This window comes from Kwoniella mangroviensis, chromosome 2 (genome assembly GCF_000507465.2).
Source record: "Kwoniella mangroviensis CBS 8507 chromosome 2, whole genome shotgun sequence".
NCBI classification, from domain to species: domain Eukaryota; kingdom Fungi; phylum Basidiomycota; class Tremellomycetes; order Tremellales; family Cryptococcaceae; genus Kwoniella; species Kwoniella mangrovensis.
This window is the reverse complement of record NC_088828.1, coordinates 2,478,219-2,489,758: the sequence shown is the minus strand read 5'-3', so window position 1 is coordinate 2,489,758 and position 11,540 is coordinate 2,478,219. Positions and strand designations below refer to the sequence as shown.

At 46.5% G+C, this 11,540-nt stretch overlaps 3 protein-coding genes across 3 annotated transcripts; 1 reads left to right on the top strand and 2 right to left on the bottom strand.

The window, feature by feature from the left end:
- Positions 1-21: 21 nt before the first annotated feature.
- On the bottom strand, positions 22-2,947 carry I203_107802 (uncharacterized protein; the record flags this gene model as incomplete). Its single annotated transcript, XM_065518255.1, has 13 exons — positions 22-228; positions 281-355; positions 414-553; positions 609-794; positions 855-1,176; positions 1,236-1,504; positions 1,558-1,634; positions 1,702-1,862; positions 1,919-2,087; positions 2,147-2,274; positions 2,354-2,427; positions 2,496-2,634; positions 2,771-2,947. 13 exons carry the CDS (start codon positions 2,945-2,947, stop codon positions 22-24), a joined length of 2,124 nt encoding a protein of 707 aa, XP_065372985.1.
- Positions 2,948-3,277: 330 nt separating this feature from the next.
- Positions 3,278-5,025, bottom strand: I203_107801 (uncharacterized protein; the record flags this gene model as incomplete). The annotated part of the gene is made up of 10 exons (XM_019151663.1): positions 3,278-3,472; positions 3,549-3,845; positions 3,899-3,993; positions 4,056-4,133; positions 4,201-4,283; positions 4,346-4,353; positions 4,407-4,514; positions 4,572-4,604; positions 4,680-4,831; positions 4,917-5,025. 10 exons carry the CDS (start codon positions 5,023-5,025, stop codon positions 3,278-3,280), a joined length of 1,158 nt encoding a protein of 385 aa, XP_018999024.1.
- A 5,399-nt stretch (positions 5,026-10,424) lies between these two features.
- On the top strand, positions 10,425-10,728 carry I203_107800 (uncharacterized protein; the record flags this gene model as incomplete). Its single annotated transcript, XM_019151760.1, has 2 exons — positions 10,425-10,622; positions 10,702-10,728. The coding sequence occupies 2 exons, from the start codon at positions 10,425-10,427 to the stop codon at positions 10,726-10,728; spliced, it is 225 nt and encodes a 74-aa protein (XP_018998931.1).
- Between the last annotated feature and the right edge of the window lie 812 nt (positions 10,729-11,540).

Genomic DNA, 11,540 nt, shown 5'->3' with positions numbered 1-11,540 from the left:
CTCATGTGATGTATAAAGCACTCAATCACTATCGTCCTCGAAGTGATCCCGGTATCGTTCGTTACTCTTCCTTGTCCGGCTTGGTGATTGATATGCATCATATCGTAACCGACTGGCCGATAAGTTCGCTCGAGGTTCAGGAGGAGATAGAGTGGTTTTGTCACTTGGAGTGAGCTTCTCGGAATGTGTTGTAGATACCGAGATGATAGCGTCCAGAATATCGGCCAGCTATAAGAGCGATAAGCACGTAGCGAGACGGTTGGAGTAAACAGTAACTTACCTTTGACGATTTTGACTTCTCCTTGACCTCGTCCAGTAAGTCCCTGTTGATCACCGTCGATATCTGATTGCATCTCTGCTTGCAGATCAGCCGGTCTCATCTCATGGCAGAAGCATAAAAACAGACGACATACCTTTTTAAGATATCTGGAAGATCCCTCTCGTAGATCTTGAATCGTTTCGTGAACCAACTTTGTTGAATTTTCTAGTCTATCTGACCGCACTCTGGTCAAGAGCGACACCAAGGTCACCAAGATCAATTCTTGAATAGATGCTAGAAATCGGTACATCAGTAACTCATCAACATTGCAGCTCGAGGTACCGCTTACCATTGTAATGGGTTATTTTGTTGACAAAGTATTCTATTATCTCCTGCACCTTGTCATACGCTGAGGGCAGATACTGGCATGTGATTGATGTGATTATCACCACGGTAGTATCCCCAGGACGATTATTTCCTGCCTGTAACAGTTCCAAGAGCGAGATCGTTGTTGCTTCGGCAGATGCACGAGGTACTGTTCGAACATCATCAGTGATATTGCCGGAAGGTGAGACGGAAAAGAAAGTGGACTCACGATGTTCCAATCGTCCCAGAACATGTCCAGCTCCTTCATTCCAGATTAGTCCCCTTCCACCGTTCTCCTCTTCCAATACCCTCAATATCTTCAATACACCTTCACCATATGCATGCCCGTCTTCTGCAGACGACGCTTCGACGACCTCCAGTGCTCTCAAAGCAGTCTCATATCTGCCAAGTCTTGTCATCTCGTCTATATTCAACCCATTTGCCATGGCAAGTGGTAGAGAGAGGTTGGTCGAGCTCTTGATCGAATCTAGATGTGCTTGAAGAACCATCAAGGGTAAGTCTGGCGAGAGCTTTCGGAGTAACCGGATCGTCTATTTCAGGAAAGGTGTTAGTCGATCATGATGTACCTTTGGGTTTGAAGTATACGCACCAATTTCCGTATGCTGTCATCAACGCTATTCACCCCTTCCATAATCACACCCATCTCCCTTTCGCCTAGTACGCCATCCCATACATCTAGACGTAGTTGTTTCAGACATCTGAGTACTAAGACATGGTCGTTGGGAGCAGGTAACACTGAGGATGTGGATGATGATGGTTTGGCTTGATCGGGTAGCAATAAGTTGGAGATATGTCGTAAGATGCTTTGGTATATTTGCGGTATGTGTTTGGCATATTGGCACACTTCGAGGAGGAATGCTTTTTGTTAAAAATCAGTACAATGATTAGAATTACACTATGAACCAGCTTACCTCCTTCCCAGCGATGACATGATTTCATCGCATCGAGCGTCTCTGCTATGTATCGGCTGAGTGCATCTGCAATCCTTCTATCAGGTTTCCATCAGTATCATTTTCTCGGGATTCCTGCCAGGTGTTCATTCGGAAAAGACCCACTCCGATACCGCCTCACTGGACTCCACGATCTGCCCAAGAGTCTTCACCACCTCAAGCGCTATCTGACCCTCATATCCCAGTTCATGGTCTCTAGCAATCTCTATACCTCTTTCCAGAACATATAAACGTTCTTCTTCCGATCCGAAGTGATGAGCACCAGTCTAAGCTAAGTCAGCAGAAGCAGAAGGATCACAAACATAGATTGAATCAGACCTACATCCAGAATATGTCCTATCGACCTGAAGATCATAGCTAGAACCGACAAGTCTTGTTCGTGATCGAGTGACTTTAGCAGCTTGTTGATTGTCAGTGGGAAAGGATCAGTTGTCCGTCGTATACGATGGAGCGCCAACAGAGCTTCATAGGCTCTCTGCCTGATAGCTGGTCTATAAGTCGAGTTAGCTATAGCTCGTAACTCTCTATCCCTGTGAAAGTGATCTCATACATCTTATGTCGGAGTAAAGATTTGGTGGTTAAGAGAGGTATGACGGCCGGAGCCAGATCCTCTGATGGTATCTTGGCGATGGTCTGCAGTGCGAGAAGGATATGCGATGGTGTGGACGATGATAGATCCTGTAGGTATAGATCCATGACGACATAAGCCCAGTTTCCTCATACATCTTGAAGAAAGAATACAAGTAACGATACATACCTTTCTGATTGTGTTGATCACCAACAGATTCAGCTCATGACCTTTTGGTAATCTCTCTACCAGATACAGATAACCTGGGGAGCAAAGTTGCGTTCAGTCAGGATCAGCTGGTGAATATGTTGTTGTTGAGAGCTGAACCCACCTATTCTCCGCTCAGCGATTGTACGTCCACCTTCCGCGAGCTGAAGAGCTGATACCAAGGCGAATTCTACATCTTCCTCTGTCCTATGCCGCAGCATGAGACAGTGAAGCAGTATGATCAAGGTTTCCGCTATTTTGCTCTGTAGAAGGACTGGCATCAGTGATAAGTTCGCCTCGTATGAGATCGACGATGACGATGATGAAGGTCGATTTCAGGAACTTCTAGTCTCACTGGCAAGCTTTCTCATGTCTTAGAAAGGACGGTCGTGTACTCACCTTACTCTGGCCTCTGACACTCAGCACCTCCTTGGCCCTGCTGATCTCCACATGTATGATCTCGTCTTCCTCCTGTGTCGAAGCTGCTTCGTTCAACCTGACCAACAAGCCATGATGGGCTCTTGAGGATGCACCCGAGGTGAGGTACGGCGGGAGAGCAGCTGGCAGTCTAGGCATGTTCGTTGCGGGGATGATGCATGAAGAACGAGAGGAGAGAGGAGGATGACGTTGAATGACTTCTGTTGAATTGTTGACAACGCAGGTGGACACACCTCCACTCATCACCACATCAGGGCGTATGGAGTGACATATCTTTCACCCTGTTGAACTATTGATAACACCTCTCAATCATTGGATATAGGACTCTCGTAGCTAGGTGTGCACTGCTCACACAAGATACGACCTCTCATGACGATCAGACAATACATGTAGAAAAAACAGGCCCTATCATCTACCTATAACCTGTAACTATCTCTGTTCTCTTCTATACGTGTGTAAAATATATTCTTAAGCAGATCTACCTACAACGTCCATAGTCTCCGGTTTGAACACATAAGCATCTTCGTGAGCAGGGGTGAGCTTGTCATGCAACAGAGCCGATAAGAACTGGTAATCCGAATCGGAATCGACATGGGTGAAATGTAAGTGTTCCCAAGTGGTACTGTTGGTAGTCTCATCTTTACGTCTTTGACGTTGTTCATTCTGTGTAGGAAGGTAGGTACGTTCAGCGTCTATATCATCGGACACAACCATCGAGATCATCAACATCACCACTCACCTCTATCCGTGTCTTATCTTTACCAGCCTCATCGTAATTGCCAGTTCTGATACCCTTAGCGACATTGACCCAGAGTTTCCTGCTTTCCCATTCGGTCTGCTGAGAGACATCCCTGACGGTGACCTCTTCCTTGGGTGCAGTGGTATCAAGGAAGATGGGACCTTTGGATCCTCCGATGTGGGATTTACCGGTCCATTGCCCTTCGTACGTTTGGAGTGATTTACCCGATGCGTTGGCGATGGACGCTTTGAAAGAGTGGGATTTACCAGAGAAGTAACCTTTGCCTTTGTAGTCGATCTGTCGGTTACAAGCATTAGCGAAAGATGTCAGAAGATAGATCAGTGACTCACCTGCGCAGTAAGACCTGTGCTGCTTTGAATGGCATTGGTGTCGGTCAACTCGATGTAAGGTGACCCCCAGATGATACCCTCGATTCGGAGTTTTGCTGGATGTGCACAGCACGGTCAGCTGGATTTGCCAGTAATATCCTCAACAACCGAAACTTACGAAGGGTAATCAAGTATTTCTCCTCCTTTTGTCCATTCTTGGGTTGTACGGTAAGAACAGCATGGCCGGATTGTTTCACTGATACCGATGATCGATAAGCTGGGTCGAAGAGGAGCTAGGGATCTCATGACGAATAAGGGCTCACCATTGATAGCAGTGCCAGTGAATGATGTCTTCTGACCAGAATGACCTTGAAGCTTAACGCCTGCTTTCGCGTTTTCGATGTAGCTGTATCGTTGGCTCGATCGTTAGTCGTTCATATCACCAGCTATACAAGTATCGAGACTCACTAAGCGGTCTAGTGCAAGATTGAGATCAGCTCTGTACTGAGTCATTAGGGAATACACTCACAATAGGAGGGTGATGCGATACCTGCTCGACGATCAATCGAGTCTCTCCTCTACCATTGAGATCCGGCCAAATACCGTAGAACAGCTCTCCAAGGACTGGGTTGAGGGGCTACAATCAGATGCGAGTGTGAGCTGAGCATGGGTCTATACCGATCTAACAACTCACCTTCTTCTCTGAACCCATCTTCTCATTACGCGTCTGCAAGTGTATCAAACGATGAGGTCAATCTCAAGACTTCGCCACTGTGCAGGTCCGATCGAGCAGTAGACTCACGGTATATTGAGCACTAAGAGTATCAATGAACCACCTCAAGACTCTCTCCATCCTATCTTGCTCGGTCTTTCCCTCTGATATCTCCGCAAAGAGGTTGGGGTGTTCACACCAGTAAGCGGGGAATTCGGTGAGTGAGGTAGGTGAGAGGATGACTGTATATACGCGATCGAGAGGCGATACACGACAACTAAACAGTCAGCGTCCGCCTACTTATGATGGAATCGGAGAGTCACTCACACGGTGGTGCAGTCATCGAACTGAGATCACCAGTCATTTGAGCTAAACTTTTAATGAAACTCGCCCATCCTGCTTTTTGCTCTTGGGGTACATCGGCACCTGAACACATTTTCATTGAATTAGCAGATTCCTTCGATCAAGGATAGACGCATTGATGGAATGCGTGAAATCATGTCGAACAGGATGCACAGTGTGGGGAGCGAGTCGATCACAAGTTAGTCGAAGATGCTGATTAGATACGTGTACAAAGGATGATAGTATGGGGGATGCACTGGTTTGGACCCGATCAATGGAGAGGTGTGTTTGTCATCTACTCACCCTCACCCTTCTCTTCTATCTTGCCGTTCATTGATAATGATGATTTGGAAGAAGAAGAGTTTTTACGCGATAGGGATGGTAAGGACGGCAGTTTGAATGATTGTCAAGAGTGGTTTTGCACTCGAGTAGTGGGTAGTGGGGAGGTTGATAGGTGGGTGGCTTGTGCTGATCCGATTTGGTTTCGACCGGTCTGAGCTAGGATGATACGTGCACCTATGACCTGTTGTGGATATATGGTCAATGTGTATTCACAGTGCTAGTGTTGGCTACGAGGTAGAGGGTATATGTTGGATGTTATCATTTACCAGCTGGGTGTCATACGAGTGCTTGTCATCACCATCATGAACAGTGACACCAGCACAATGACGACACGGTGCCACGTGACAACCTCACACAACCCTCTTTCCCCCCCTCCCCTTTCACCGACCAATGTGGCACCGCATCAGACCACGGCCGAGTATCATCTCAACAGGATGCTTTGGAAAGAAGCTCGACACATGTCCTGAAAAGTATGCACCTCATCTATTCAAGTATGATGGGCTAATCGAGATGATACGTATCACGCGAAAATACTGACCCTTCACCAACTAGCGCAAGCCATCGAATGCTGTCGGAACCGCTGTCATATATAGAATCATCTGACACACGCAGCTTCAGATGAACACCTAGAGAGCCCAATGACCTGATTTTATGATGCTGAGCGCTTGGGACCATTCCGGATGTTTCTCCGAGTATGTTTTGACATTCGCTGTCAATGTTTCGATATCGGCTGCCATCCTCACGGAGGTTTTCCCGCTTCCACATCTGGGTTGCCATTCGATCTGATACAGCTCTCTCGGGGACTGGTCATAAGAGGTGGTATCTGATTTATTCAACTTTGCAGATTGTTTGGTCCAAGAGAACTTACCGCCGTCCACCTCAACGCTTTGACTGACGACCTTCGGTCGGGGCACAAACCGCGTCGCTTCCTCGTCAATTGACAAACTCGTTTCTAGCGCCATTTTCTTGAACGCGAGTCTTTCACTGGCCTTTGAGTGGTCGAAGGTGTACTATTTGGCACCGTTGAAATTTCTTTTCGTAAAGGTAGTGAAATGTTGGCCCTCTAGATAATTGTGCTGCCAGTCGACGTGTTCTCCCGTTGTCAGTCTCACAGAATATTTTTTTTTCCTTGAAAGGTTTTCAGATCGATACCCCTTTCAGAAGCTATCTCTGACAAAAGTCGATCCCCATCAGAAGCCATATTTCTCAGTGAACCCTCGGATCCATACCACAAATATTCGTACTGTGGATTATCCGGTACACGGGCGAAAATGGCATAGGTCCTCTCTGTGCGGTTGTCCGAAGTGATTCTTTCGCGCACCGCTAGATTAGTCAGGACTGCTGACTCGGCTGGTTCGTAGGTACATTCTTCGGTGTTCATTGGTATGAGGTAGCTCGGCAGGGCGTTGCTCCCACGGATGAAGCGAGACCACTCTTGAGGATACAGGAATAATCCTGGCGGGAGGTTCCATGGGGAACTGTTGGTATTCCCCGAAATCTTCGCCGACTTGTGGCATGAAATCATGGACATGACGAGAGTGCTCGAAAAATGTGTAGATATGTTTTTTGTGGTGAAAATCGACCTCCAGTAGTTGGGATGAGGTATGATGCTCAGATGATTTTACGATCGATTATGGTGATCCGAAATCCTGTGACGTTGTTGCACAAAAACTCCTGGGCTCTTCATTTAGACGAAAACTTTGGTCGGAGTCTTCTTTTTGGAAGAGAGTATCCATTCATTGAGCATGATTGAAACGGTATCTCTCACTTCTTGGACAGTGCAACACAAAAGTTACTACTCGCTCAATGCGTCATCATATTATTGGGGTTTCAGGCTCAAAAAGGAAATACATCATACTTAGCACCGACAAGAAGACTTGAAATCCGTGTTGCAAAGCGATTCAAAGGTTGTTTTGTTGACTGGGGCTTCTGAGACATCGACCAGAAAGGATTTACATCATCCTTGAAGCTTAAAGGCGGAAGACCTCGGTCTTTGATCTTGGGCCTTCCACGATCGAGGTTGTCGCTCAACAACTCTGTAATGAGTATCCACAAGCTTCTTCTAAGCTTTTCACTGATGCGACTACCTTCTGTGGAGCAAATTATTGGGTGTTCTTACAGTATACGGCCTCAGCTCAGTTGCCAGCAACACAACATAACTGAATAAATGCATGAATCGTTCTGTCAATGAGGAAAGTTTCACCAGGCTTGTGACAGGCTGGACATGTATGGACAATGTGTGTCTATGGCATATGAAAATGGGAAGGGTCTGGAAGTAATCAACGTGTATCTTGTCGTGCACCACTAGATTCTTGTTTTAGCATCATGAGTCGTGAGACAGGAATAGTCGACACTGACACCCCGCATGTCGCCGGTAAAATTCAGCGAGATTTGCTCTGTCTAGTCATCCGATGATCGTTCGAATGACTGCCGATCGCCCCATATTCCCATTCAAGCATGAATTCGACCTTCTGAGGAAGATGGCCGGATTGTCGGTCTGTGACTGAGTTCTTCTTTTCTGCTTGGCTATCGTCATCAAATTGAAACTTATTACGGAATTCACGAAGACATCATAACAACGCCGATCGATACTAGTCATCAGACCTAATGATATGCACAGAATGTGAATATGCGGTACACATGTGAGTGGGAAGATATGATTTGTGACGTATAATTCGATCGTTTGAGCGAGGCCATCTGAGTGGAGTTGGGTCTGGGATAGCATATGAGTAATAGATAAATCGGTCCTGTGTCCATCAAATGAGTGAGTATCATCATCAGGCCAACAATAAGCCTTACGACAAATACAATACAATAACATTCAGACAGGTGACGTTACGCACAGAGCGCCGTATGCGAAGAAGGAAATGTGGGGATAGAGATGATTTAAGCGAAATGAGGCGTCGAAAAAAAAGCGTAATTATTATGGTACGGTATGGCATCCGTTTCTCAATAACGATTTATGCTTTATATCGTTCTCTGTCTCTCTGTCCTACCACTGTATCGTTGCTTCGGCACGATAAGATCTGCGATCAGCCGTTAGTGGTGGAACAACGGAACACATTGTGTTTCGTATTTCGCTATTGCCGAACGATGCCAGGTAAAGCTGAAATGATGGAACTGGCATCGTCCATCTGCTGGAGGTCGTGTGAGAGCCGTGATTAAGCAGAATGCATGATGGCTGATCGTGATGACTGATGGGAAGTGTCTGTCCGCTCTCGAGTCGATCTCATCTGCCAATTCGCCTCATGAACGAGCCAGATACCTATGATCCTCTGTCAAAACCGAGGTATGCCACCAAATATGTGAAGCGGGGATACAGGCGGTGGAGGTCAAGCATGTCATGACGGTAAGAGGGCAAAAAGAGGGTTTTGAGTTTTGGCTTTGTTTTCCTCTTTGTCATCCGGGCGTCATGTCACCCGTAACGTGGGTTGTTCCTGAGAACTGACTTTCACTTTGTCTCCTTGTTGTCATCGCAGGTTTCGATGATGACACGAAGAGCCAGGAAGCGGAGGAATGTCAGTCGTTGCCATGCTCATAGGACCGCAGCCTTCATCATACAAGGTATCGTCGTCTGAACAGAGAGGCATACCACCGCTGTATCGGTGTGGGGAGCAAGGGACAAAAGAATAGAGGAAAGCCTTTGGGTGCATAAGGTTTCAGTTTAGCATCTTTATGTATTAGAATACATATTATGTTCGTACGGTGTGTTCAGGCACAAGGGATTGATTGCTAGGGAAAAAGTGTCACTTGTAGGAGAGAGAGTGCGACGACCATCCCATCCCATCTTGACTGTTGTCCTCGCTACCATTCTTGCTCCTTTCGATGCCATGGTACATGCTATACACCACCTCCTCACTCCTTTCATAACATCTCAAACGGCAATCAGCAAATAACCATCAGTCATCCTTCACCCTTCCCATTCACCGACCATCGCCAGGCCAACGCCGACGCCGACACCGACACCATCCCTTCCCTTCCCCTTCCATTGTACTCACCCGAAAGAATCAAGAGAAAGGAGTGTGATACTGTGATAGTCTGACAGGTATCGCAAGTGTGAGTCATGATACACAATTGCTATTCACCGTCATCCATAAGAATCGTTTTACCACTCCTCTCTTTTCCTCGAAACTCTTTGACTTACATGACGAGATGTCATCTGTATCTTTCCTGTGCATAGCCCACTCGATGCAACCTCAAACGATCTAAAACATAGGATACATACGGCAATCACGGCGTTGTCATCATAGTGCAGACAGAAGTCCCTGTTATAGATCTTGGTACCTTTACTGGGTAAGTTGATTTCTCTCTCTCTCTCTCTCTCTCTCTCTCTCTCTCTCTCTCTCTCTTGGATACGGATACCATACGACATGTCTGATTGCCCTGATCTATTCGGAGGGAGACGAAGAAAAAAAGGTGCATGGATTGTGCGTTTTTGATGGCAGACTCAATGAATCTACGAGGGTAGGGGAGGGCGTGACAGTGTCGTTCCATGTTCTCGGTCTGGACACTGAGGAGAAGAGATGAAACACCAATCATCCCTGGACTGTTAACGCATGCTTGTTCATCATCCATCACCACCACGAGGTGGTCCAGTTGGGAGTTTATTCTTGACAATGATCCGCCCGAGTACATCATGAATTACCGGTTCTGTCTATCTGCCCATGCTCATGCTCATGCTTTGATCGATAATCGATGATTGATCGTTCAACTTACTCTCCCTCCCCTCCCTCGCAGTGAAACTCGATCCATCAATAGTAGAGAAGATCCAAACGTCTACCTATCCAGGACAAGAAAGATCAAGGAGGGAATAGGAGTATTTCCACCATTTGACCCTTCCTTTGGTTTTGACATCAAAAACAAAACAACAAAAACTTTCAGCTCTCACTATCACCCTCCCCCTCACCTTCTCATCATCATCAACGTCTAACAAGTATAAAACGGTTCTCCTGGATTTCATTCTAGACCCCTTCTTTCCCCTTCTTACGCACTCAAGATAAGATAAAACGGATAGCAGTCTAGCAATACACAGCAAATCTCATTTTCAACCTCAACGGTGGGAGAGGGAACGGTATATATACACTCGATCTCAGCCATTCAATCAACCATCCCTATTCGTCCGACAATAAACCATCCGACCACTCCTACCATATGCCAGTCGTACCACCCATGGATGACGTTCGACCCTCATCAAGGGGAAGCAGTAGTCAGAGGGAAGGTTCGAGTAGACCCGCAGCACCCGCTGGGAAAGTGGATAAGAAGAGTGGGGGTACACCGAATGGGAAGGATAAGGAGAAAGGTTGGATAGAAGGTGTGGATTACGCTTATGAATACGTACCAGTCTCTCAGGTGAGTCTGACCTTTTACTCGGTCTTGCTACCCTTGTACAACCAGAAAGCTGACCGAGGTTACTGGGGGGTCGTCATAGAGACGACAAGGTAGAAAGAATATGTGAGTTTGAATGATTCTTGTCCTGTCTGTGTGTACTTTACTTTCACTTCTTCTCTCTTTCCCCTCTTCAACTCCTGTTTTCCTGTTATGCCAATGTCGTACTCCGTCTCTGTTTTATCATTTCCCTATTCATCATACTTTCCATATACCTCTGGACTTCCATTACGACGACCCGAAGGAAGATCTACATCAAACGCACAAGAAAGGTCAAGTGATCAAACGGTCCATGGTTATATGCCTCTCAAGACCTACATCCCCAAATTCGGATTTACATCGGCGGTCCAGCACAAGCGTTCCAACGGGTCGATCTTAGAACAGCGTATAGCCTGAAAGGAAGAGAAGCCAACCGGCGGGAGGAACGACCAATGGACTGTGGAATATATTGATTGTGTGAGTCCATGGTCCGTGATCTGTGTGAGTGTGGTTGGTTGGTTGGTGTGGAGATGGATGAGGATGGCGGTGGTCGAATGATACGGACGTTTCAACTGACCAATTGTACTGTATGTCCGCTCAGGTTCATCAATCGCAGAGAAGATCAGCCTATCAGCTCGATTCATATATGCACTACACAAGGATATCCTTCGACCACCCCCTTGTCTTTCCCACTCACGCCTTCCTTGGACCCTTCTCATCCATTCAGAGGTTCGATCAGGGTTGTATATATACAATCAACAATCATACCCTGCCTCTTCACACAAACAACTCGTGTATACCCTACATTGCATGTGTATGTCACTCAAGACACTAGATGATCTCTTTCATGGTTCGCTGCTTCAGACACTTCCATCGACAAAGACAACGACAACTGATAATCAC